This window comes from Gymnoscopelus braueri, assembly GCF_963280865.1.
Source record: "Gymnoscopelus braueri genome assembly, chromosome: 3".
Classification (NCBI taxonomy): Eukaryota; Metazoa; Chordata; class Actinopteri; order Myctophiformes; family Myctophidae; genus Gymnoscopelus; species Gymnoscopelus braueri.
The window spans coordinates 44,407,666-44,435,613 of record NC_137612.1 but is presented as its reverse complement, the minus strand read 5'-3'; the positions used below and the strand labels follow the sequence as shown (position 1 = coordinate 44,435,613).

Sequence of the window (27,948 nt, the reverse complement as noted above, 5' to 3'; positions counted from 1 at the left end):
AACAATCTCTGGTGACTCAATCGTCTCATTGGACCAGATTATTATTTTATTTTTTTCAACGTCGCACCTGTTGAGCCACTATTTCATCACAACTGAGCCAGGTCATCGCTGGGAAACACGCACACCTGCATTTGATTGCCCAGCTCACGTTAAATGTGTACCCACCTGGGTATATCTGGTGTAGATGATCAGAGATGTCTGCCTACATCTGGACCAGTGGTTCTCAAACTTTTTAATTTCAAGGACCGCCAGTTTGGCAGGTTTTTTGCTTTTTACCCCCTTTTTCTCCCCAAATTAGTCGATATGCCAATTAATTCCTCCCGACACACATTTCTGTGTTGTCACTGCTGTTGCATCCCACTGACTCACCTGCCAGTGAGGACCCCCCACCGGGAGGACGTAGGGCCTTCGTCCCTCTCCTCCCGCGCAACACTCCCTGCTGACAGGTGCCGCCCCCAGCCCGTAGGAATATGTGTAATGACTAATATCACCCTCCCCGCTCGGCTTCCCTCCCCCGAAAACGGGCCATTTGTGTTCACATAGACGCCCGACAAAGCCGGATGCACCACGGTGGATTCGAACCCACAACCTCCACCGTGGTGGTGGGCAGTGGTGGGCACCACTGCACCACTGCCACCCTTAAAATGTGTAGGTTTGAAGGCCACAGATGCCCATTACTCTGAGAGTGTACAAACTGAACCAAATGAACCCTTACGGCATTTGGTTCAATTTGTACAATCTCAGAGTTACAGACCTGTAAAGGTCCATTTGGTTCTAATCGATGGACCCCTGGGAGGTCCCCACTTAGCTCCAAGAACACTGGCGAGAACACAAAGCTACGCCCCACTGATTTAGAAACCAATCATGGATTGGTCCTGCAATGCAGTTATTGTTGTTGTTTTTAACTCTCTCATTGTTTCCACCCAGTTTTAGCGAGGAAAGCTGAGAGCATCATTCTCTAGTAGTTGAGAGAAGTGTTTAGAGACTCACTGGTAATTTTACAGGTACTAGAGCTCACACACAATCTGTTCCTCTTGGACACAAGGGGTGACATTGACTATGTGCTACCAATGGAAGTTAGATAAACATGAAGAAATATTCCAAAATCAGGTATAAAAAGCATAACATTTGTAAGAAAAAGAGGTACAAGGCAGGTGTCACACACCAGGCAAGTCTACACGGCAAATAGGCAGATGCTGTTAGCTTTAACCGGTAGATTTGATCATAATATCCATTAAATGATTGGTTAGGACTAAAGCAGTACTGTAGCCATTCTAACCAGAGACAACTATTACTAATAATTCTATCATATATATATACTGGTCATAAGGAGCTGGTTGTAAAGACAAGCTGAAATTGATTTTCGCGATCATATGTGTTTCCAATCACAGCAATACGAGCAGTGGAGGCGGGTCGCCTGACTGAATCAGACAGCGCAACATATACAGCTAACATGCCTGTCCCCTTGAAGCGCTCCACCGGGGCATTATGCTTATCCATGTCTTATCTTCGATAAACATACATTTAGTGCATACAGTTTGGGATACCAGTTTCATCAAATCAGGCTAAAGTATACCATACCACCTAAACCACCTTTAACACAGCATGAAGCTATGAGAAGCTCGGGAAGGCGAGGCACGGTGGACTATGATGATTGTGGATGACATTGCCAAGCCAAACAAAAATAAAATAAGTTTTACTCTTATGTACCTGTCCTGTACACAAGATGTAACAATAAAGCACAACCTTGATTGTGATATGTAGTGAGACGAGGGAACAGGTTGAAGAGAATCTGTAAAGGAATGAAAGTCAGAAGTAAGACAGAATATATACACGCACACAGAATATGTGTGCGTGAACAAGAGGGAGGAATGGTGAGGATGCAAGTAGAGGTAGTGAAGGTAGTGAAGGCAAGTAGAGGTAGGTTAAAAAACATGGGGTCGAACTATCCAAAATAATGGGGAGTGTGGAAGAGAGGTGAAGAAGAAAGTGCAGGCAGGGTGGAACAGATGGGGGAAAGAGTCAGTAGTGATTTGTGAGAGGAGGGTATCAGCATGAGTGAGAGGGAAGATGTATAAGACGGTAGTGAGACTAGCCATGCTGTAAGGCTTGGAAATGGTGGCATTGATGAAAAGACAGGAGGCGGAGGTGGAGGTGGCAGAATGCAGGTGGTTTAGACATGTGCAGAGAAGGGATGAGGGGTAGCCTATATTGGGAGAAGGATGCTGAAGATGGAGCTACCAGGTAAAAGAAGAGGAAAGAGGAGGTTCATGGATGTGGTGAGAGAGGACAGGTGGCTGGAGTGACTGAGGAGGATGCAGAAAACAGAAGCAGATGCAGAGGCCACTCCTACTATCTCTCTCTCTCTCACACACACACACACACACACACACACACACACACACACACACACACACACACACACACACACACACACACACACACACACACACACACACACACACACACACAGTATTCAGCCTAAAAAAAATATTCACATTCACATTTTGGGCTTTATCTTCTATGCCTACGCTTATACTCCATTCGACAGTCATTATTTACGTAGCGCCTTTTCTTCTTTTTCCTTTTCCGACCTGACATGCACGTGGACAGGAGAAGTAGGAACAGCAGTCCAGCAGATGATAAGTACGGCAGCCAGTTTTGGAGTCTCAGACTGCTATGCACTTGTTCCATTTCCATAGAGCTCATGCTGGGGATGTCCATGTGGAAATGGTCCTGTATCTCTCTCAAGCAGTCCTCTATCTCTCTTGAGCAATGCTGGCGGTCCTGTGTCTCTCGTGAACAATCCTGTGTCTCTCCCGAACAATCCTGTATCTCTTTTGAACGATCCTGTGTCTCTCCCGAACAATCCGGTATCTCTTTTGAACAATCCTGTATCTCTCTTGAGGGGTCTTGTGTCACTCTCAAACAATCCTGTATCTCTTTTGAACAATCCTGTGTCTCTCCCGAACAATCCTGTATCTCTTTTGAACAATCCTGTGTCTCTCTTGAACAATCCTGTATCTCTCTTGAGGGGTCCTGTGTCGCTCTCGAACAATCCTGTATCTCTCTCAAACAATTCTGTATTTCTTTCAAACAGTCCTGTATCTCTCTTGAGGGGTCCTGTGTCGCTCTCGAACAATTCTGTATATCTCTCAAGCGGTCTTGTATCTCTCTGGAGCAGTCACTTATCTCTCTGGAGCAGTCACGTATCTCTCTCAAAAGTTCAGTGGTGACGCGGTAAGTGTTCTGTCGATTATAGTGCTGCGTAATGTACAACTCTTCAATAATCCTGCCAGGCTGGCCGGTCATATCTGCTGTATCCGGCATCCTCAAGATGATCCTATCCGTGTTACTTTCACGGTTTGAGCAATAGTTTTGAGTCACATAATCCGGAAGAACCCGCCAGTTGGTGCCATGAGGATTTATATTTCCCAAAGTGTAATAAGTGCACCCTACGCATCGCTCTAGCAGGTGTTCTAAGTTGTTATAGCGGTGGATCCCATAATCTCCATTCTCAGGTTCAAAGTTCAGTCTAACAACGTTGTCCTGGTCAATGTCAACGGCATTGGCTAGCCAATGCAGTAGTAGGCGCCCATGCCGTGGGTACTTGTGGCCAAAGTCTAGATCTTTTAGATCTTGGATGGATCTAAGATCTCTATATGCCGACACAAAACAGAGGAAGAAAATAAAAATGAAAATACATTTGTGCGCTTTATACACCATGTAAAACAATATGTCATGATTCTGCGATTGACCAGTGTGAAGGATAGAATGTCACCTGGTGTGCTACCCCTTATATTGTACAGTGTGACGTCATGCAAAGATTGTCTATCAGTGAATCCTATGGGTTCGTTTGGCCAATCAAGGAAGCCAATGCCCTAATATGGCAAGTAGAAAACAGTGGTGACCGTTCTGAAGTTCGCCTTTCCTTGTGACTTCAGTGTCACAAACTGCCCTTCATTACCTCCAGCGAGTGTGATTTATTGTTACTTCATATTGTTGTTACATGGTAGTTATATGTTGACAGGTGACAAAACTATTTAGATTTGAAGAGGCTCAACAAGTTTTTGAGACCCCTACGATAAAAGATGTTAAATGTGCAAAGGGTCCGACAGGCCATCCATCCCCCAAGGCGTCTCTTTTGCCACGATCCACCAAGAGGATCTCAATATGGGATGGATACAGATCCTATCTCAGGTTCACCTTTGATGGCAGATGTTCCAGATCTCGGCAATTCCACCTCTCCTTCAAGGGCAACCCTGGGAGCTTCCGGTTCGGTGGAACCATTTTTCTAGCCATGGAGTTGCCCCAGTCTATGGTTGCACTCTGCAAGGACCCCAGGCTCCATCGACTACAGCTGTGTATTACAATTTACAATTGAAGCATGAAGTGTAGTCAGTGAATCAAGAAACTAGGATAACAGGTAAACAATTAACCTAGCACCATGCTACAGTATCTAAATAACATGGAAACTATAAGACACCAGGTAAACAATGGACCTACTGTAGCATATATGTCTATCACATTCTTAAGATGCTTTCTCAATCATATTCTTAACATTTGAGGTTGAGAAAACAGATCAAGAAACCCGAGACATGAGAACGAGTGACCAAGATATGTCTGAATTGTAGCCATATCCTTGTCAATCGCTAGCATCAGTCAAAAGAGAGGGTGAAGTGCTTGAGGGATAGGAGGAGTCTGAAGAGTGAAGAGGTGAGTGCTAGGGGGTGAGGTGGAGTCTGAAGAGGTGAGTGTTAGGGGGTGAGGTGGAGTCTGAAGAGGTGAGTGTTATGGGGTAAGTTGGAATCTGAAGAGGTGAGTGCTATGGGGTGAGGTGGAGTCTGAAGTGGTCTTAAGAGTTTCACACATGGAGCAACACAAGACAGATTGGACCCCTCTCCTGGCTGTGACATCCTTAAGTTCCTCCAGGAGGCGTGGATACAAAATAAATAAAATACGGGATTCTTAAAAATAAATAAAAAATGGCAGGCAGGCAAGTCTCCCATAGCTTTGAGGGGAATGGTGGTAGCCGTAAAGGCAGCCCATGTTGGGCCTTGGAAACAGACAAAGGGCTGTTGTGATGGTCGGCCTAGTTTTTAATTAATTGAACTACATACATATTCTGAAACGCCATATTTATGTAATAAATTTGTACCATATCACACAATAATGCTACTACAGGGTTTGTAATAATCTTATGTCTTTAAGAGAGAGAAAACCATTCCGCACTCAACCTACCCTGTATGAACTGAGGTGAAGAAATAATATTGATTAAACAGGTCTTAAGAAATTACGATTTGCCATGACATTAATATCTGCTTATTTGTAGGTACTTTTGTACGTGTTCGCCTAAGTGCCCACTAGATAGCAGTAGTAGACCACAAATGACAACCTGTTGAATTGGGAGTGGATTAGGGAGGAATAAATGATTTTGTTTTCTGCCAGCCTTGATTTAAATGTTTACTAGTTAAAATTCTTCTTGATTAATGGTGACATGTTAGCACAAAACATGTGCTGTGGTATTTTTATGTAATGGTGGTGGTGTGAATTTTACATTGTGACCATTACGTAAAAAGAAAAAAAGCTTTTATTTTTATCCTTTCATGAACAACCGTTATGTTCTTAATCTAATTCTTATAATTGTGACTGGATGAAAACACACTTATTCACCTTCTGGATGATGTGTGTGTGTGTGTGTGTGTGTGTGTGTGTGTGTGTGTGTGTGTGTGTGTGTGTGTGTGTGTGTGTGTGTGTGTGTGTGTGTGTGTGTGTGTGTGTGTGTGTGTGTGTGTTTTGAAAACTAGGGATACTAAGCCATGCTTCTCTGCTCATTTCTAAGTCATCACACAGATATTTGAAGTGACTAATACATTAAGTGACTCATTCCTCTTCACACCTGACTCCCTGATATCATAATGAGTTATTGTGAAATACAAATGCTGATATTCTTTCCGGCTGAAAGGCAAACATAATTGTAGAAGTAGTCAGCCCATTATTACACAAGGTCTGCGTCATTGTGGGGACTTGGTAGAAACATGCATGATGTTGTTTATTACAACAGCAAATGACTTCAACACAGAGACATGTAGTTACAGGTCCTTGTTTGGAACTGGGAAGATGCTGATTCAGCTGATGGTTGTAGGCTTACCTCAGAGTAGCTTCGCTGGGGAAAATTATACTGACACAGTACTGTTGGCTTGTCTTCAATACAATAAAAAGGGGAAATATTTGAGGTGAAAAACAAGCAATAAATGTGCTATAGCCAGCAGCAGAACACGCTTCTGCAAAAAAGCCATTTCATAATGTCTTTGAAAGAATAATAATAATGTAATGTAATAATAATGTATAGTTAAAATGTGGTTAACATACATTGTTAAATTATCAAACGTATCAATCATCTCCCAAAAGGAAATGAAGCAGCAAAACATGTATTCCTAAACAGCACAGGATCTAAAGCATGATTCATACTCGACAAGAGCAGATTTCTAGGCTTATTTAGACCACTATGTGTATGTATGTTAATCAGCCTCTGTACCAATGATACAACACACTATATACACTCCTATTTTAATTTCAACTTTAATATGAAAATCAGTATAAAAAAAACAACATTCTTTTGTTTCACAGTGTTTCATATAAAGACGCAAACAAGACCAGAATACTGCATACCACATAAAACCAAACATTCCATAACAATTCAGATAGCCCTTACAATCCAAATGTTCCAAGACTCAATCGCCATTGTCCAACAAGTCGTGAAGTCATATCCTGTGTAGCACACTCTGCGGGCGTGTGCGTCACCAACAGCAGGATGGAGTGTATGTTGCCTCAGTCTTTGTGCAGTGTGTGTGTGTGTGTGTGTGTGTGTGTGTGTGTGTGTGTGTGTGTGTGTGTGTGTGTGTGTGTGTCAGTCTTGGTGCAGTGGTTGAATGAGTTTCTCCATAAGGACACCACAGTGGTTTTTAACATCTCTATGCTGTTTCCAGCTCTCCTCCCTGAGCCCCGTCACCAAGCCTTCCTGCTGCACCAACCAACAAAACAACAGCATGATTAGTAACTACGGTGGCTAAGTCTTAGTGTTCATGTTAAACATCATTAAGAATGGTCTTAGTGAGCATGTTGAACAGCATTATAATTAGTCTTTGTATGTGTAGCAGTAGTGGCTCAGAGCCTCCGCCTGATGACCAATGAAAGCCTGTATCTCCCCCGATTAAGGGGGAATTTAGGCTTAGGCTAGTGGATAAGATGTTGGCTTTCCACAGGGAAGACCCAGGTCTTCCGCGTTACCATGTGCACGTTGAACATATATGAATAGTAGAGATGCTCCGATCAGGTTTTTTGGGGCCGATCACCGATCACCTAAGTCTGATCAGCCGATACCGAACACTGATCCGATCATGTGGGAGGGCATTTCTATTTTTATTTTGATAATTTTTTATGAATGTAGAATGTGTTTTTATCATTTATTTTGTAGCAATAAAAGACAATATGTCACCAAACACTGGCTTACAGTTGAATTATTGCCAACTAAAGAAATATGAATTAAAGAAATTAAGTACTAAAATACTGACAATGCCTCTGAACATTGGCTTGCATTTATTGCACATAGCCAAAATGCAATAATTAGACTTGTCACTCAGGATGGAAAATAAAGTTGTCCTTTTGGGGAGAAGTGGAACTTATAAGTCACTTTAAGTTTAGCATGAGGGAGAGGGTCTACTGTACAGCAGGGGTCTTCAACGTTTTTCAGGTCAAGGGCCCCTTAGCTGAGGGAGAGATGAAGCAGGGACCCCCACTACGTATTGTATAAAATGTGTTGCAGATGAAACCTTATCTGCAACAGATAGCTTCATAGACTTGTTTGACAGCACTGTGATCAGTGTATTTATCAGACATTTAAAACTCTCAGTACTTAGTCAACTTGAACCTAGGCTCTGCACTTTGTCTGCTCTTTTTCCCTCTACACTCTACCTCTTCTAAAGTTCCCCTCAGAATATAGGGATATTAGGGTTCAAGTAGTTCTCCTCCTGTGTCTCCCTTGGCACAGGTGAATTTACCTGAGATTGGAATGTCCCGATCAAAGCCGAAACAGGCATTATCGGCCCATCGCGGTCGCTCGCCGATCGATTGGAGCATCTCTAATGAATAGTGTTACTATACATGTTGAACACACCAACCTCATGAGTGTCTTCAAGCACAAGGATGACATCTCCCTCTTCAAACTGCAACAGGCCATCTTCTGATGCTGCTTGATTCTGTTGCGCCACACCCTGGTGGTGTATACAAACTCACATCAATATAATGACCAGCTAGAAGTGGAAATATCAACCTATATCACTGCCAATTCAACTCAGGTTATGAATTCAACGATCACATGACAAATAGCGATAATAGCATGCCCAAAATAGGTTGTTTGCCAGGCTGAAAGTGGTTCAACCTGATTACTATCATTGTACCTTGTAAAGGAAGCCGGGCGGATTCTGTAGAGAGTCGTCACAGTTACTCATCCTCTGGTCTTCCGCTGCAGTTTCTTCCTTCTCTTCCACCTGGCTGGCCTCAGCAGCAGCAGGGATTAAACGTCGTTCTGAGGGTCGGGAGGAGAGTCGTGGAGCAGGAACCGGTGGAGGCTTAGTACTCTTAGCCTTCTGGGGCGGTGGATCACCAGCGCTCTCCTGCTGCTCGAGGCTGTGTGGGACGCAGGGTTTTTATAGTTAAATAAACAAAAAACTTTTTTGTTAACTAAAATGAAATAAAAATAAAAAATAGAAAATGTCCTTTTAAGTTTTTGTCTTTGTCAGTAATTCATACATAAGCTTCATGTTTTGGGTGGATATGAAGTCTTCGAATATTTTAGCTGCAACAGCTTAGTCTGTTGGTCAATGCAAAAAAATCGTCCTGAACCGTTTTTTATTTCGCCCCCTACCCCATATTACAATAAAAACTAAAACTAAGTCTTTAAAAAAAAAAAGACGAAAGTAAAACCCACTTTGACAAACTCAAATTGAAAACATAAAGCCAAAACAAAATAAAAACGAATGAAAAATTGCAAAACTACAATAACCTTGGTGGGACGTCGCATTCCTCAGACTGAGAGGGGCCAATCACTTCCTGATTTGTGCCCTCCGACCTCGGATCCCCCACCCCGGAGTCATCCGAGTGGATGGTGGTGGTCTCCTCCTCTGCGTCCTCCGGGTTCTGACTGCCCGTGCTCCTGTCGCCGCTTTCGCTGTCGCACACTGACTGGCTCTTAGGTGTGTCTGCACCACCGGAGCTGAGCTCCTCTGAATCAAGATTAAAACAAATACGAGACTTCACTCATTTGTGGAAATGACCTTATTTTCCAATACATTCGTTTTTTGCCCTGTTGTAAAAAATATATATATAAATTATTTGAAACTAGTCAAAATGATTCACCAATTTTGTCTGCTCATTTCTTTGTGTCATCACTTAAAATTTCACTTTATGTTGTCTCCTGTATTGGACAGATCTCTAATTGGTATCATGACCTGAAAATACATTTTATCTTTTCTAAAGCGATGGAGAGACAGGGAGACTCCTGTTACTGGACAATCACTATAGCAAGGATTACTATCAGAATATAGAGCTATTTAACACTTATTTTAACAAAGCAATATCACTTACCCTACCTTTAACCCATTAAAATAGGGAAAGCATCTGTGTCATTTCAGATTTTTGAGTTGCTTTTCAAAAACAGCAGATATACAAGCTTGTACATCTGCTATTTTTGAAAAATCTTGAAAGTGTGAGAACTACTGATTTAGAAGGCATTTGTAGAATCGGTATTAATTGGGTTAAAGATACTAATGAAAAAACGCAAAACTTTAACAACCTTGGTCTGAATCGGATGTGGTGACGTCTTTGGCAGGGACATCTTTGGCAGGGACATCTTTGGCAGGGACATCTTTGGCAGGGACGTCGGTAGCGCTGGCGGCGTCCTGCTGCTCCGGCAGGCCGGGCTCCTCTGAGATGTCTTCAGTGTGCGAGCGGGGCGCAGAGGGTCCAGACGTATCCGTGGAGGAATGCACGCTGATGTGGTCGGCCGGGAAGGCCGTGTTGCAAGGGATGGGGTTGGAGATGACCAGGGACTTCCTATTTTTGGACTTGCTGGTGCTGCTGAAAAAGCCAAAACATGAGTAGCATGGAAGGTGTAACTCACATTCTGCAGTAAGGCAAGTGATTTTCAACCTTTTAAATTTCAACGACCCACAATTTGATATGCATTAGCCACGGACCGCCATTTGATGCCATTATTAATCTCTTTATTAATCTGGGACCTCCAGTTTACACTGTAAACTTCTCAGTGTTATTTTAACTGAGAGTGTACAAATGGAACCTCATTTGGTTCCATTTGTACGCTCTCAAGTGTTACAGGTGCCTAAGGGTCCATTTGGTTCCTAACTATCAATAATTTAGCTGGGGACCCCCCTGGAACTCCCTTAAGGACCCCTGAGGGTCCCCGGACTGGTTGAGAACCAGTGCCTTCTCAGACAGTTTTTTTTGTATAGAGTAACATTTCATTTTGCCATCTTGGCAAAACGTCAACGTTCATGAACATTTAAGGGACGCGTCTTTTGAGCTGGCAGTGCCAGTCTGCCATGCATTTGCATGGTAAAGATGCGCTGGTGCACTCCTCTTCCTAGCGCTTCAGTGCTCCCGACGCCCGCCGTTTCTTGGCTTAACGCCCTGGGCACTTTTGATTGATTGATTGAATTTTTTATTAGGCAAAAGAATGTAAAACAACACAGTTACATTTATAATGCTTTTGTCTAAAAGGTCCGGCCAAAAAAGTCCTTGCGGACTTGTTTCCGTTGGGGTCCTTGAGTTAATTTCATAGACATATATAGTAGCAACCAAACAGTTCAAAAATCAACATGAAAATACAGATAATACAGAAAAAATACCACTATGTACAAAAAAAGCATTTAAAAAATATATGTACAAAAAAAAGGGGGGGGGAAGCATGGAAAATAAAAATTATATACAAAAAAAGCATGAGGAAATACAAAATATGTACAAAAAGAGGAGGGGGGGGGGGTCGTCTGTCTACAGGGAAACTGGTACTAGCTCCTCTTTCGGCCTCCAGAAAGATGGGTTTTTAGTTTTGAATGAGCCCAGCTAACTGCATTTTTTGAGGGATGGGGTTAGACTATTCCATTCCTTGGTGGCTGTGCTATAGAAGGAGAATTTGCCCATGTTTGTTTTATGGGTGGGTGGTACCAGATTGTTGTTTACGCTCCCTCTAGTTTCGTGGCTGTGGGTGTCACTAACTTTTTCGAGGTATTTATACAGATATGCGGGTATAGGGGGCATATCGGGCAAATCTGCATTTACAATTTTGAAGACCAGACCCATTTTTAGTTGTTTAACCCTGTCTTCCACCCTGAGCCAGCCTAGGCTGGCAAAGTGAGTGGGAGAGAGGTGGGTCATGGGCCCCAGTCCGAGAAGTAGTCGGATCAGTTTGTTTTGGGAGGTTTGAAGCTTAGTCTGCAGTGACACTGAAGTGTTGGAGTACCAAGAGGAGCTGGCATAGTCAAAAAGGGGCTGAATCAGGGCCCCTGAGAGGGTCCTGAGGGCCTGAGGGTTGACAAAAGAGGAAACTCTGCCCATAAATCTGGTTCTCTGGTTTACTCCTTTGACCACCTTTGTTGCCATGCATTCACCTGTCAGGTATTTGTCAAGAATACATCCCAAATAGGTAATCTCTTCTTTGCTAGTGATGATTGTGTCATCGACTTTGACCTTGAAGTCATTTACCTTCATTTTACTGAGGGAATGTTTGGTCCCAAATAGGATGGATTCAGTTTTCCCAAGGTGTAGAGACAGTTTGTTATCGGTAAGCCAGGTACGGATTTTTGAGAGTTCAGAGCTGAGAGCTTCCTCAACTTGCAACTTGTCCTCACCCGAGATCAGGAGTGCCGAGTCATCAGCGAACAGGAACAGTTTGCAGTTACAGGCAGCATTCATGTCGTTAATGTATAGAAGGAACAGTAACGGCCCTAGAATGCTGCCTTGAGGAACCCCGCAGCTCACCGGGAGGGATGAGGACATGGTTCCGTTGATGTCAACCACTTGTTCTCTACCCTCCAAGTAAGATCTCATCCAATTTAGTGATGTGCAATCAAAACCAATCGCCCTCAGCTTATCAAGTAGAATTGCGTGGTTTACAGTGTCAAACGCCTTTTGGAGGTCCAGCATGACCATGCCACAGTATTTGCCCGAGTCTACCTCACGTTTGATGTAGTCGGTCAAATATAGTAGGCATGTGTCAGTGGAGTGGGATGTTCTGAAGCCTGATTGGAATTCAAACAACAGTTTACGCTCGCTGAGGTAGCTGTTGATTTGTTCTTGGATTGATCGCTCTATAACCTTTGAGATGGAACAAAGGATGGAAACAGGCCTATAGTTGCCAGGATCTAGTTTGCTTCCTTTTTTAAATAGAGGGATTACTCTTGCCAACTTGAATTCTTGTGGGACGTGACACTGACTTTAAGCAGGAAACAGCTCAACTTTTGGAGAGTGCCCTCCTCCTGGCTGCGTCTGACAACCTGGTAATTTACGACTTGACGATTATCTCAATCATGAGAAGTTCATATTTACTGTTTCAGCTAAGCTATTTGTGCTAATAACATCAGGACATTCGAGCACAGCAATGATTGATCGGTTTGAATGTTGCAGGTGTTAAATAACGTAGCATATGAGCGCTATATGAACATGATATCCAAAGCGCCCCTCCACTCATAAAACACGCTCTGTGGACACGGCCCCTAAAAGGGTAACCACACACACACACACACAGCAGAAATAAAAGATTGTCAAGTGTAATTATTACCTATTAAGACCCTTGATGATGAAAGCTTTCCCTGAGTGTTGAGTCTCCAGTTTCTTCATTATGTTGTACAACTCATGGTTCAGCTGAAAATGCACACACACACACACACACACACACACACACACACACACACACACACACACACACACACACACACACACACACACACACACACACACACACACACACACACACACACACAGGTTTAGCCTGAGTCACAGAAATGTACCTATTTATCACTCAACAATCACAATCTCACCACAAGCTGTCGCAACATGCACGCACACGCGCGTACACGCACGCAAACACTAAAAGGCACTACGGTTTTTAACCTCTATTAATTCAGCCATAGATGAGCACAATAGTAAGAATATTACCACTACTGGTTCAAATTAGGTACATACAGTAGAAAGAGTCCTCTTGCGTACCACTTGCAAGGACAGGTGGGTAGGAAGAAATCAACATGAAAAGAAGGAGAAGTCTGTCTTCACTTTCAAAAGTTGTTTTTATTGAAAACAGAAACACTTTTCGGTCCAACAATCAAACTAGTTTCGTAAGTGAAGACAGTGTGCAGGACTCCTTCTTTTCAAACTAGGTATATAAAACACAGTGTAATCATAGTACCGTAATACAGTCATTTACACCAGTAACATAAACAACGCGAAGGAGGATGTTATCTTACCACACTCATTTCCTTATAGAAGACGTCCCTCAGATTTGATATGTTTTGGAACACAGTCACGTAGCAACCTATTCGACTACAGAAAGGACAGCAAATTAGGCTGAGCACACTAGAACCCAAATAAACCCAAGATACCTGGTGAGTATCTGTGCATTATGAAGAGATCTCAGAAAAGGGTGTGATTGTTCTACTCCAGTGGTTGCCAATCTGGGGTCTGGGCCCAGCTTGGGGGCACGCCATTAAGATCACAGGGGGGAAAATTTACAATTAAAATGTGCAATGTACAGTAGGCATTTAGCAGACACTCTTCTCCAGAGCGACTTACTAAGCAAGGTAGTGCACCTAAACAATACAGTACATTAGTTCATACAAACTATAGGATATCAGGTAAACAATGAACCTACATGTAGCATCTGTTTAAATAACATGCTATCTAAATTACAAAATATGTTACACTGTGGCCAAGAAAAACAAGCCTAAGTAACAAGTGAGGCCTTGTCTCTTTGGAGGTAGTCCAACATTTTAAACATGTTTCACAAAATCATAGCTAACTTCCACATGCATCCCACATTTGTTGTTTTTAATGTGACAAGCACCATGAGTTACAGGAGAACGGCATTTTGCTCCCATGTATGCTGAGTGTGCATTATGGAAGTGACAATAAATTCATTATGATGTAACATCATTGTGGAGCACATTAACATTGTTTAAAAGGTTTCAAAAGCAGCTAAATAGGCAATATACACGCGTTGTGAGCTTGTAGATCGTCTATGTTTGCTATTTGTCAAACGAGTATATATATATATATATATATATATATATATATATATATATATATATATATATATATATATAGGGCTTTAGATATGTGGCCATGCTCATGTGGTGGGGGGGAGAACCACTGATAGAGAACAATGTGTTCTCTATCAGAGGTATAATGTTCTACCTCTGTTAGAGAACAGAAGATGTGATGTTCTACCTCTGATAGAGAACAATGTGTGATGTTCTACCTCTGATAGAGAACAGAAGATGTGATATTCTACCTCTGATAGAGAACAATGTGTGATGTTATACCTCTGATAGAGAACAATGTGTTCTCTATCAGAGGTATAATGTTCTACCTCTGTTAGAGAACAGAAGATGTGATGTTCTACCTCTGATAGAGAACAATGTGTGATGTTCTACCTCTGATAGAGAACAGAAGATGTGATGTTCTACCTCTGATAGAGAACCGGCAGCTCCTCTCTCAGCTCATTGTTGATTTCTTCAAAGACATTCTGGGCTTTATTGAACTCCTCCTCCGCCTGGTGGGAAGATGGGAGGAATAAACCCCTATGACTGACTTTAACAGTTATATTAGATGAATACAATAAACCCCTATGTAACATCTGATTCACGACACTAAAGAGTCAATTTTGTGTTCTCAGTTATTTTATGTGCCACAATATAATAAGCTCCATCATGGAGTCCATTGTCCTAGCATCATCATTGTAGATTTAGATATCTGTCCATCGATTGATTGATTTATCCATCCATCCATAGACATCTAGATAGGAACCATGCACACAACACCTAACAAAAGCAACTCAATAACTATTGCATTAAAGTTTTGATATTTATTTAGTATGAATAATATTGTTATTTTATTGCAATTTATTTGCCATTTTGTCTTGCTGCTGCAATGCAGAGGAACTGAAATGTTGTTTACTTTATACCTGTATGGGATGCAATATATTGTAGCAGGAACGGTAACGCACACCAAGGGTTTGGTGAGGTGCTGACCTTCGGGAACAATCTTAAAAAGGAGGAAAAGCTACTGCGTATGGAGCCGGTGTGTGATTTTTTTCCCTCCTTTGTATGTAATAAAATACTGTAACAACAAAAATCACTTTATGTCAGCAAGTATGTCAGCAAGACATACTTGACATACACAGTATGTCAGCAAGACAAAATGTCAATAAATGAAAAACACAACCATTGTGAGAGTTCCTTTTGACCCTACAGTGAAGGAAGTGGTCTCTTCCAGGACAGCTGACGCACCGTAACCACATTAACCTCACTATTTGGGGTGTTTCACACAGGTGACAATTCCTAAAAATAGCCGGGGCCTATATGCTTACAGACCCACTTCCCCAAAATGTGTTCATGTGTTATTTAAGCTTACCATTGAAAACCCAGTATCTCTAAAGCAGGGGTTTTCAGCTGGTGGTCCATGGACCACTGGTGGTCCGTAGAGGTATTAAATGTGGTCTCTGACTAGTAAGACCAAACCTCAGTAATATACGGTAGAAAAGTTAAACACCCACCCCCATTATTGTCTCCGCCAAGCCGAAGGCTTGGCGAGAGAGTATGTTTTGCACCCTGTCCGCCCGTCCTTCGGTCTGTGAACAGCTAATCTCCGGCACCGTTGGCCTGACCGCAGCGAAACTTTGCACACACACTCCATGGATGCCAATTCCAAACCTCTGCCCCAAATGTTTGCCTGTTATAGTGCCACCAGGAGGCCGATTCTACCTGACCTGGCGGAGACCTGTGCTCCGAGGAGCACTTTTTCTAGTTTTATTTTGTTTTATTTTTGGAGAAACAGAGACCACAACTGTTACTGTTGGTATTCGTGTTCTATGAGAAACAGTAGAATTTAACACATTCATATGTTCGGTGGTCAGTTGAGGATGCTTGTGCTTCAATTCCCAAAGTACTTCAAGCTTAACTACAACAGAAGAGGATGAGCTCATTAAGATCCACATACTCTGTGAAGAAACATGTATGAAACACAGGCCCTTGTGATGTTCTGGATGAGTTCTCAGGCAGAGTTCACAGAGCTTACAGCTTGGCTAATAGTGTCCACCACAATCGCCAAGAATAGACAGACTCTGTGTAATCTAATCCTAACTCAAATCTCAAATCCCCACCCAACACAACAGTGGTCCCCAGGTTTACTTCTTAGTCAGGATGGTGGTCCCTGGCTCACAATCAGCGGACTGGTGTGTGCCACGCACCACGCAGTCAAAGCTTTATCAAAGATAAGCAGCAAGACCAGCTCAATGGCCTGGTGGTTAGAGCGTCTGCCCTCAGATTAGGAGGTCAGGGTTCAATCCCTGGCCGAGTCATACCAAAGACAACAAATCGTACTCAATGCTTCCCTGCTTGGCACTCAGCATCAAGGGTAGGATTGTGGGTAAGTCCCTAAGACTAGCTAGCGTCATGTCCAGGGAGTGTACTTGTAAATCATACTAGCATCATGTCCAGGGCTTGTACTTTTACATCATGTGACATAATAGCGTCATGTCCAGAGGGATGTACTGTGCTTGTATATCTCTGCTGTCCGGCAGAATCCAGCTAACTCCAAAATGTTAGTTTTTCAGGAAATGACAAAAAGAGGTTTTGTTCATCATTGATAAGTATGGCTAAGGGGACCCCCCCTCCCCTAACGCAAGCCAGGGCTGAGGATCCAATGGAGTCAGCTGGTTTTGTCAGAAGCTAGTTTTGTCAGAAGCACTTTTTAATACTTTTCATTGGTTAAATTTTTTAGCTGGTTTCTGCCATACAGCAACGATATCAAGTTGCTTGACGCTACAGAAACAGGAGATAGGCTGACCGCTGACCTATGGACCACATGGCGCTGTTCGCCAACCCGCAATCACCATCCGAGTCCCTCAGAGGCACAGAAGCAGCAAAACCATGTGATCACAAAAAAAAACACCACGTCCACTTCCGTAAAAAAAAAAAGAAGCCTTTTTCTCTGCTTTCTGTTGCTTTGGGGGAAAACCACCCCTCATTCAACTGCCCACAACTATGGAATGGACGATCGCGGAGGCACAAATTATTTTCTCCGAGTCTACGAGTCAACCACTACGTCTCTTAAAGTGATCGGCGGGTCGATAGCTGTGAAGAATAATATTCAATAATTTTTCAAAGGTGAGTGAAAACACTCGAAAATTGCTGGCACTGGCGGCTATAGACGATGTTTTTTTCTTAATGTTGTTTTGTAAGTTTTGCATAGAGTAACTAAATTACCTTGACTGTTTTGGCATCATCTTTTTTCTTGGCACTTTGCAGCGCCTCCAAGTGGTGGCGGGCTGAATCATAGTCCACTAGTTTGCGACCACGTTTGGCCACACGCTCCTGGAAAAAAGGGCACAATCACTTTCTTGAAATGACTCCTAAACTCAACCTTAAACAGTCAGAGATTCCAAATTAGTGTCTGTGTGTCAGAGTGTGTGTGTGTGTGTGTGTGTGTGTGTGTGTGTGTGTGTGTGTGTGTGTGTGTCCACATGGTCATAGTTTTTTCAGTGCCAATCTGTCAGGAACAGAGCATGGTAAGCGGAAAGCGGAAAGCATTGTTTGGTTTTAGCGAGTGCACACTGCCACGAGTGCACTGTGTGGAAAGAGAGAGAAAGCGAGAGAGAGTGTTTGTTGATCTTGGATGGATTAAGCTGTGAGTGAGGTCTTCCACACTGTTTAATCTATATCCAACATTTCTCCTCTCGTGTATTTGGCTTCGGAAAAAAAGGGGGAAACACAACACGCACGCCCTCTAAACTTTGAGGGTATCTACTGTCGGACTAGCACATTGCATATCGTTGCTGTCGGGCCGCAGCCTTGTATCTCCAAAAAGTTACTTTTTGTAACAAAATCTTTCAGAAATAGTGAAAATAGCCAATCTACAAGCTCCTAACTTGTAGATTGTCTCTTTTCGCACGACACTGTCAGTTTAAAATAGGGCACTACAAATGACATGATGATGAAAAGATGAAATATGGAGATACAAGGTTTCTACCCGACAGCTACGATATGCACACTGCGTCAGTGATTTATCTTGTGCTGAAAGCTTGACAGGCCTCCCCCACACGGTTACGGTTGCTAATGTAGGATTGGATGGTGGACGTTTTAGGGAGGGTCTTAGCAAAGGACAAAATGTAAAAAGCTACATTCAAGTACATTTAATAACTGGAATGTGTACTGTAGTCAGGTTTTATGTCTCATTAAAGGTTTCATGACATTCAGTTTTACAACACATTAAAAGTATTTATCATGGTCCTTCAAGCGTGTATTAAAGGTTTTAACTGAAAAATCCACTCCAGTGATCCATTGCAGGATTTTTTCTCTCTGATTTCTAAAGCCTTTTCAACTGCTATGAAAAAAATAATCTTTGCCTGCGGGTGTCGCGGATTTTGACTGCCAATCATCGCCTCTGTTCCACCCCTCCCCCCCCCCCCCCAAAGGAATGATAGGGGAGGGGCGGGATTAATAGACTGTGACATCAAAGTCCAGGGGCCAATCACAGATTACTTTTCAGCCTATAATATTTTTGGGTCATAACACCCCCCAAAAAACATAATAAAAAAGTGGAAATGAATGTCATATAACCTTTAAGGTGTTTTATTGTGTCATTGTTGTATCCTGTCTGTTTTAATCCAGCCACAGGGAAGCCGAAGTCAAATGCCTCCATGCGTGGCTAATTAAATCTATGATATTCTAAAACATAAAAATCAACACTGGACAGAAAAAGAAAATGATCACGCTACCTTGACTTCTGGGAACTGACTTGTGTAGTTCTCCATGGTGCGAACAATCTGGTCAGTTAGTTTCTCCTCATAATCGTTCCATAACAAGTCCTCACTCTGCAAGACAACATTACCAGTTAGCATCACTTTGAACCCTATATTAGTGAAACAGAGCTGATTTGGCTCTGTACCAATTTATCTTAATCTAAACCAAATCTCTGCATGCTAGGGTTCAAGTTTGACACATCTTTAAGCAAATATAATACAGTACATGACTTCCTCAAGGTTCCTGCTCATTCTATTGGCCAACCGATATACACTTAGTTTTAATCAAAAGATATCACCAACACCTCCTTCATATTGATTAAAAAATGTTCAATGGTCAAAACATCGGTTATTGATGTCTAAGTCTCGACAAATATGTAATTAAATAAAAATCTGGCATCTAATTAATGAGAAGATCTAGACTGCATTTCCACCAAATACACAAACACGCACACACACACACACACACACACACACCTCCATGATGACAGACAGGTCTTCTCCTCCATTCCAGTCAGATTCGTAGACGTCTCTCAATGTCTCTGACAGACGTTTAGATGATTCATGCATCGCTGGGGAAAGATATTTAATGATTAGACTTAAATCAGTAACCTATCAATTTGATCATCAACATCAATATCACTTTCATCAATATCACTATATGATATTGCATAGTGTACATTTGATATAGTTTCTAGACATTTCTGCTAACCCCTCTATCTTTATATTGTTGCTTATGTTTAGATTGTGTGTGACAATAATTGTAAATAACTGAAATGTTTCTATACAGTTGCTATCTCTCTATAAATGCACATAATCTCTGACTGTCTGTCTGTCCCCCACATATCTTGGGAACCGTCCGTCCGGCCTTCAAACTAGGCGGGTATATCGCAGAGGACACAAGGGAGTGATGTGCCGGATCGGTGGTCGTCCAGAAATATCTCTGCATCGGTCTGTACTGTGATAATGGGTACTGGACAAAGTACTCTGACAGCAGGTACAACATAACCGGAGGGGCATATGTTCCCAATGGGCATCGACCTAGTTCAGCATAATGCACCTTCCTCACTGAGACATACCTCGCAATAAACATTATTCTGATTAATTTCACCCAGAGAAACATGCAACATTGGTCATAAAACAATTAGGGCACTGGTTCTCTAAGTGGGTTGCATGGACTCCCCAGGGGTCCATTGGGGGGGTTCCAGGGTGTCCGCAGCTAAACGATTGAGAGTTTCGAGGAACCAAATGGGCCTCCAAGGGTCTGTAACTCAGAATGTACTGGTCCATTTGGTTCCATTTGTACACTCTCTGAGTTAAAATAACACTGTGGATATCGGTTTAAAGTGTAGATTGGGGTCCCAGAGATACAAATAATATCAAATGGAGGTCATAGCTGAGTGGTTAGTGAGCCCGCCTAGGGAGCCAGCGGCCCTGGTTGCCCCAGGTACGATTCCAGGCCACGCCAGCATATGTATCGATGAAATGAAATTTGTCCCTGAGCAAGACTCTTAACCCCTAATAGCTCACAGGCCCTCATTGGAAACAAGCCCGCAAGGACTTTCATGAACGTCCTGTTAAAAGGAATTATCCTTATCCAGGTCTGTGGCCTAATGCAGCCATATCAAACTGGGGGGCAAATAGCTTTTGAGGTAGGTCAGGATTATGGTACTGATATCATGTTAGCCCAACCTCCTGTCTTCCATTTTGATTTTACAGTATGTTTATATTTATCAACCTCTCATCCATCTATGTCTCTGTCAGCCAGAAATGCAAAAGACAGCACATCCTCTAAAATTAGACACTAGCCACTTCCTTCTTCACTTTCTCTCCTGAGCAGCCCGCAGAGAAGATTTCTCACTCATCAGAAAACTCTCACTGTCAGTGTTGTTTTTTTTAGTGTTACAGCAGAGAATGTGTGTAACCGTTTGAACTTTTAAAACCAGTTCCAAGCTGACGTCCCTATTTTGGGCAAGTCATTCTAGCCTAAGTGAACATTTTCAAAACTTTTCAAAGTAAAAAAATAAATAAAACATTTCTTCAAATAATAACAGATTGTAGATTGGCTATTTGTCCTATACGACAAAGTATATAGGGCTTAAGTAGTTTAACAGAGTCTACAAATGTATCAGTTTCTTCCACTAATCCATCTGTCATTGATTTTTTTTGGCACATATCTTCAGTGGGGCCAAGTTTTACATTGAAAACCTACCTTTGATATAGTGAGTTGAGAACCTTACCTTTGACTACATTGATTGAATACTTTATTTAGAAAAGACATGGAAACAGTACAGGGAAGTACAATTTACAATGATAGGTCCTCTAAACTGGATCGCTCAAAAAAGCACAGCGGCTTATTTAAAATGAGATCCCTGCACACTCAAATCATGATGACATTTAAGAAAAAAGACAGATATACACTACTATGCAGAACGTCATACAATCAGCTTACAGGTTACTGGTATGAAAAACAAGAAATATTTACAATAAATAATCTGCGACTCACTACACAAGTAGTGACCTTTGACTACATAAGTAGTGAGTTGAGAACCTACCTTTGACTACATAGTAGTGAGTTGAGAACCTACCTTTGACTACATAAGTAGTGAGTTGAGAACCTACCTTTGACTACAGTAATTAGTGGGTTGTGTGAACCTACCTACCTAGTAAAGTAGTGAGTTGTGTGAACCTACCTTTGACTGCATTAAAGTAGGCTCTGACGTCTTTGTGTAACTTGCTTCCATCGACCTGTGTGGGGAAGAATGGAGAACTAGGTTTAGACTAAATAACCTGAGTTACTGCGAGATAAAATAGTTCAACATGTCTTGTCCTTCTTTTAACTCTGGTTCCATCTAATTTGACATTATATAAAAAACTAGCAACTACACAGTAAAGTCCTTCCTTAGGCCGTGTGTCCAACAAAGTATTTTGTTTGTGCTTTCTTCCAAACGCCCAGAGTTGAAAATATTTCTCTCTGTGACTAGATAAAAACACCAGATGTGAACGCGCAGAGCAGAAAAGACAATCGGTGCCTGGTCATGCTGCTGGTGTTTCTAGCATGGTGTAAATACATGGTGCTCCCATTGAAAACTATTCAAAATATACGCTGCACACAGGGGAAAAAACAACTCAGTGGACACAGCCCCTTATAATGTTATAAGGGGTTGTTAATGTAATGTCAAATTATATGGAACCAGAGTAAAAGAACATGTTACTACCAAACACCATTACAGTAAAGCCTAGTAAAGCCTTTACACTCAATATAGTACGACGGTGTTGCTTGCCAGATCTGTCATGTCATTTCAGCAAGCAACGCCTTCATACGATGGAGTATAAATTGAGCTTTAATGTGTATGGTGATAAATGAACACTAAGGATTTTATTTGATTTCCCCATCAAAATATTGATGATCTCCAGTTTCCTGATGCTTTGTCAGAATAGACACAACACATGTAGAAAGGAAAAGACACAACACATCACATAAGAAAACTGATTGAGCAGTTTCTCATGAAAACAACAACAACAAATCCAGTTGTCAGAGCTACATGGATTCGCTGAGCTTGCAGCTTGACCTCTAAAACCAAATGACAGTGTCATTGTTAGACTAAACATGCTTGTTTGAGAAGCGTTTGTTCTGTTTTTCTGAGGGTGAATGAGGCCGGGCAGATAAGAGCTTTTTCAATGTGACACAATGTGACTTCAATTTGAATCCTGGTGACAACAGTTGCCGATAACTTTGAATGCAACAATGAATGTTCATACTCTCTATGCTTGAACCGGGACCAGAGGTTTTCAAAGTGGGGTCCAGGGACTCCCAGGGGTCCTTGAGGGGGTTCCAGAGGTCCTCAGCCAAATGATGAGTAGTATAATGAATTATAATTCAATTCACATGGGATTATTACAATTCTAATCATATGAGAGTGACTATTCTAACAATGTTTTAGTATCACTGAATCTATTGCTTATTCACAATGTCTGACTTTAGACAATTTAATTTAAACCAAAGTCATCTTTTCATATCAGAATCATTTGAAATGGGGGTCCATGGCCTAATGTGGGTGTTCCGAGACATGACGTTTCAAAGTTGCCGGCCTAGACCTTACACAGTAAAATCCTCAGTGTATATTTATCCATCTGTGCACACAGATGTAACCAAATGTGTCCATTTGGTTTTATACAGCATGTTGTTTAGACAGATGCTAGGTTCATTGTTTACCTGGTATCCTAGTTGCCAGACCCAGAGGGTCGGCCTACATGAGGCTCTGCCCCCTTTCGTCCATACATGGGCGAAAAAGACCGGCTGTATAAAAGGGACCCTTTCTTCTCCATACATGGGCATAAAAGGGACACAGGCTGACACGTCATACGAAGTCCGTCATACGAAGTCCTTATAAAGTACTAGGAATTTATTCTGGGTCTGGCAGAACCAGGTCTCCTGGTCTTGTTTTGACTACATTATTCTCTCTGCACTCTACTTCAGTGACCATTTACCTTCTTGTTTTCTATTCTAGAATGTGTGCTTACTCTAGTCCAGTGGTTCTCAACCAGTGGTTAGGGGACCACCAGTGGTCCTTGAAGGGGTTCCAGGTGGTCCCCAGCTAAATGATGGAGAGTTGGTAACCAAATGGATCCTTATTACAGCTTTAACTCTTTAGAGTGTAAAATGAAACCAAATGGACCCGGTTTCATTTTACACTCTCAAGAGTTACATTATTGTTAAACATCTGCATTACTTAATTAAATAATTATTATTTTGATCAACGTTTGTTATCTCTCCTATGCTACCAACATCAATACAGCATGGAATTGTGGACAAAATCTTATCCAACGATAACAAAATATTCTAAGTCTTGGGTCTGAGAGTCTAAATCTCATCAAATGGGGGTCCATGGGCGTGGCTCATATAGTGGTCTGTGGCTCAAATGCCAAATAAATAATGGACCTTGATATGAATAGGGTTGAAAACCACTGCTCTAGTCTGATCTATAATTCTAGGGTCTGGATCAGAGAGTCTGCTAAATGCCCACATGGTAATTGTAATTGCATTTGGTCACATTAGATGAACACTGAGGATTTCACTGTGTAGCGATGCAATGCTACATGAAGAAAGGCTCATGTCATGTTTTAGTACAGATACCTGCTGTTTGTTGAGGTTGAGGAAACACTGTTCAAATTGTTCATCCTTGGTTTCCATGGTTTTCCCCAGTTTTTGGAGGACCTGTATGAGAGAGAAGGTCAGCTGTGAGAAGTCACGTACGTGCGTAACAGGACTGATGGTTTATGGCAGAGTGGGTCCAGGGGTACTTGAAGGAGGTTCCAGGGGGTCCCCAGCATAAAGAGGTTTAAACACTTTAAATCCTATTTTATACTTCAGCTATTTGAAAACAGCAGATCTATAAGCTCACAATGCATTGCCTCACAAAACACGCTGTGAGCTTGTAGATCTGCCATTTTCAAAACATTCAGACAAATCTTCCCTGGCACAGGACCTGATCTTTACATACTAGTGTTTAAGAACTTGTTTATGGTATGTTCTATAAGCCTGAAGAGATGACACTGCAGTCAAACAAGCACTCAACAGTGATTCTCAACATGGGCCTGAGGGGGGTCCCAGTCCCAGATACAGTCGATGACCGATAGTTAATCTTCACCATAATTACATGTACAACAAAATACAACAAGAGAACATACAGTATTCATGTTATATATATATATATATATATATATATATATATATATATATACAGTAGATAGACAGATAGATGTTATATCTATACCTACAATACATAGAGGACAGGTAGACAATCTCTCTATACATACAGTACATGTGGACAATAAAGGAATTCTGGACCAAATGACAGACCAATTATGTCTGCAATTTGCAACTGGTCCTAGACATGTCTTCTAAGCTTGGCACCAGAAATGACCCCCCCCCCCCCCCATATGTTATTGTACGTCATTAGATGTCTTGATGAATTGAATACACAGGACCACAATGGAAACGAGCCTTTTTGTGTTGTGCTTTCAACCTCCTTGCATAACCGTACCACTGCACGTTTTGCAATCTGTTATTAAAGTATTCAATCTATCAACCAATAACAACCAATAACAATACAAAAATGTCTCATATTGGGGTCCGAGATATGAAGATTTGGATCTTCATATGGATTTTCTTCTAAAAGCTGTCAAAAGCTGACATTATCATGTTGATGACTGCCTCCATGATAGAAATATGTTACCTTGGCAACCCTACAGACCAGTAAACCACAATCAGTGGCTGCAGGAGGTGCAGCTGTGATGACGGGAAGTAAAATGCAGACTCAGGAAGTTGCAACATGTTGTTATATTGTACAGTCAGCCAGAGACTGGAAAAACACGTTATATGCAGTATTTCTTTTATTGATGTGTATATATATATATATATATATATATATATATATATATATATATTGAGAGAGACACACACACACACACACACACACACACACACACACACACACACACACACACACACACACAGAGAGAGAGTAGTATAGAGAGAGAGAGAGAGAGAGAGAGAGAGAGAGACCATAGAATAGAGAGAGGGAGACACACACACACACACACACACACGATAGATACTGTTGTAGACAGGCAGGCAGACAGACAGACGAGTGGCCAGAACACTAATCTAGTCACAAAACAGTAGTAAAGCAAAAGTGTAATCCAAATTTTAAATGGATGAAGATGTCACAAATGTTTAAAGACACAACAAGCTCAGCTGTGCCAATGATCCAAAACAGTTCAACACAAACAACCCCCAGTTATAGTGTGTTAAAGCCCATCATTGTTTGTGTTGTTGTCATAAATGATGATAGTTTTCTCACTTGCCAAAAATAGTCGATCCATGTATGGGCTTGTAAATCCGCTATTTTCAGAGTTTGAGCAGTGGTGGAAAAAATACTCAAATGTTTTACTTAAGTAAACGTATCAATACTGCAATGTAGAAATACTCTGTTACAAGTAAAAGTCCAGAATTCAAAATGTACCTTGAGTAAAAGTCCAAAAGTACTGGTATCAAAATGTACTTGAAGTAGCAAAAGTAAAAGTACTCATACGGAATGTCCCATTTCACAATGTATAAAATGTCTAAAAATATTTTGAAAATATTTTCGAATGGCCGAAATGTATATAGGGCTAAAGTGGTTAATGTATGTTTTGTAATAATAATCGAAATCTACAAAGTAACTAGTAATAAGTAAAGTTTTCTAATAATTGTAGTGGAGTAAAAAGTACGATATTTGCCTCTGAGATGTAGAAGTGAAAGTATTGAATATTGGTTATTTTATAAATTATTATACTGTACTTAAGTACAGCACTTGAGTAAATCTACTCAGTTACTTTCCACCACTGAAAGTATAAAGTTTAAACTTACTTTCTCCTGGGCTCGATTGAGTGACTTCTGGAACCGTTTGGCGAAGATCCCTGCTCCCTGCTGGAGGTTAGGACCCGTCCTGCTGTTGTTGATGTTCTCTGATGCCATGATGTTACACTTTGTTTCTCAACTTGTTCTTTCTGCGAGTCACTTCAGCTTCTTCTTGTCAAACGGAACCACACTGATGTGATGTTTGGTTCACTTCGGTTCAATTGAACTCACAAGGGCGGATAGCAGTGTTACCAGACTGTGTGAGAGAAATAAGCAACCAGGTCTATGAAAACAAGCCCAAAAGATGCGACATGCTACCGCTACGCTAGCCCCATTTAGAACCTCTCCCTCCGCTATGTAGCTCCGAGATGAGGTCCTACGTGGCCCGGTGGCGTTTGAGCGAAAAGTTTCCGCACATTTTCCACTTTACACGTTTCTTACCCCTTTTTGCACATCGTATCCAAAAAGTAAAGGTTTTCTGAAATGCTCTCAGATGTTTGAAAATTTAACGTACAATAAAATCTATCCAACAAGTTGAAAGAAGCGTTTAAATAGCTTCTCTCCTAAATGTTTTTAAGACCCAGAAGTTGCGCCCGTAGAGATAACATTACTGATTCCCGGGCCCTACTGGTCAAATGTTGAATCGCATATTCTAATGCATAATATTATGGAACCGGCTGAGGAGAGAAGCGATTTAAACGCTTTTTTCAACTCGTTGGATAGATTTTATTGTACGTTAAAATGTCAAACATCTGAGAGCATTTCAGAAAACCTTTACGTTTTGGATACGATGTGCAGAAAGGGGTAAGAAACATGTAAAGTGGAAAATGTGCGGACAAACGGCACCGACAAACGAGGAACCTCATCTCGGAGCTATACAGCGGAGGGAGAGGTTCCGATTGGAGCTACCGCTACGCGAGCACTTTAATGCACTTTATAGCACATTCATGGCTATTTGAAAATAGCTGATCTACAAGCTCACAACGCGTCACATTCGTGAAATATTTTTTAATATTTAACCCCCTTAACACAAATCTGGTAGGCCTATATCAGGCATAATATAGAATATATATAGGGGAGTCCGTGGACAAATAACTATTAATTTGGGGGTACTTGTCTTGAAAATTGTGTGGAATGCTAGTTGTGTCATAAGCAGGTTTAAACAACATTAGGAAACAAGCTCAAATAAGCAACTACACTTTTAGAAACAGGCCCAAAAAAACGCAACCCACAACTAATATTTACAAGCAACTTTACAGAAAAACAAGCCCAAAGTTGCTTATAATAAGCAGACATGGCAACGCTGGCGGATAGGGGAGGAGGGAGGGTGGAGCGATGACACACACACGGGCATGGGCACGCACGCACGCACGCACACACACCAACATTTCAAAATAAAAGCTCCATATAGAGCGGTGGTTCTCAAACTTTTTCATGTCAAGGCCCCTCAAATTAA

General features: G+C 41.6%; 2 protein-coding genes across 4 annotated transcripts in view; both read right to left on the bottom strand.

Moving 5' to 3' along the window:
- LOC308079209 (epoxide hydrolase 1-like) overlaps positions 1–27,948 on the bottom strand; it is a 526,014-nt gene that overhangs the window by 349,079 nt on the left and 148,987 nt on the right. The window lies entirely within an intron of this gene.
- Positions 6,119–26,713, bottom strand: LOC308082477 (myc box-dependent-interacting protein 1-like). Of its 3 annotated transcripts, none has more exons than XM_080424233.1 (14): positions 26,502–26,713; positions 24,225–24,305; positions 21,781–21,835; positions 19,565–19,659; positions 19,064–19,159; positions 17,553–17,660; positions 14,754–14,839; positions 13,536–13,611; positions 12,854–12,936; positions 9,879–10,137; positions 9,065–9,279; positions 8,460–8,688; positions 8,181–8,273; positions 6,119–7,024 (listed from the first exon to the last, which is right to left on the bottom strand). In XM_080424233.1, exons 1-14 carry the CDS (start codon positions 26,607–26,609, stop codon positions 6,911–6,913), a joined length of 1,698 nt encoding a protein of 565 aa, XP_080280359.1. In that variant the 5' UTR covers positions 26,610–26,713; the 3' UTR covers positions 6,119–6,910. The 3 variants fall into 3 exon arrangements, with proteins under 3 accessions (XP_080280359.1, XP_080280357.1, XP_080280358.1); XM_080424231.1 differs by having other exon boundaries at positions 9,065–9,284; positions 9,854–10,137; positions 26,502–26,712; XM_080424232.1 differs by having other exon boundaries at positions 9,065–9,284; positions 9,854–10,134; positions 26,502–26,712.

Coding starts and splice junctions, on each gene's coding strand:
- LOC308082477 (XM_080424231.1), bottom strand. CDS start 26,609: ATGGCATCAGAGAACATCAACAACAGCAGGACGGGTCCTAACCTCCAG. Junction 24,306..26,501: donor TCAATCGAGCCCAGGAGAAA/GTAAGTTTAAAC, acceptor TCTCTCATACAG/GTCCTCCAAAAACTGGGGAA. Junction 10,138..12,853: donor ATCATCAAGGGTCTTAATAG/GTAATAATTACA, acceptor TGGCTTTTTCAG/CAGCACCAGCAAGTCCAAAA.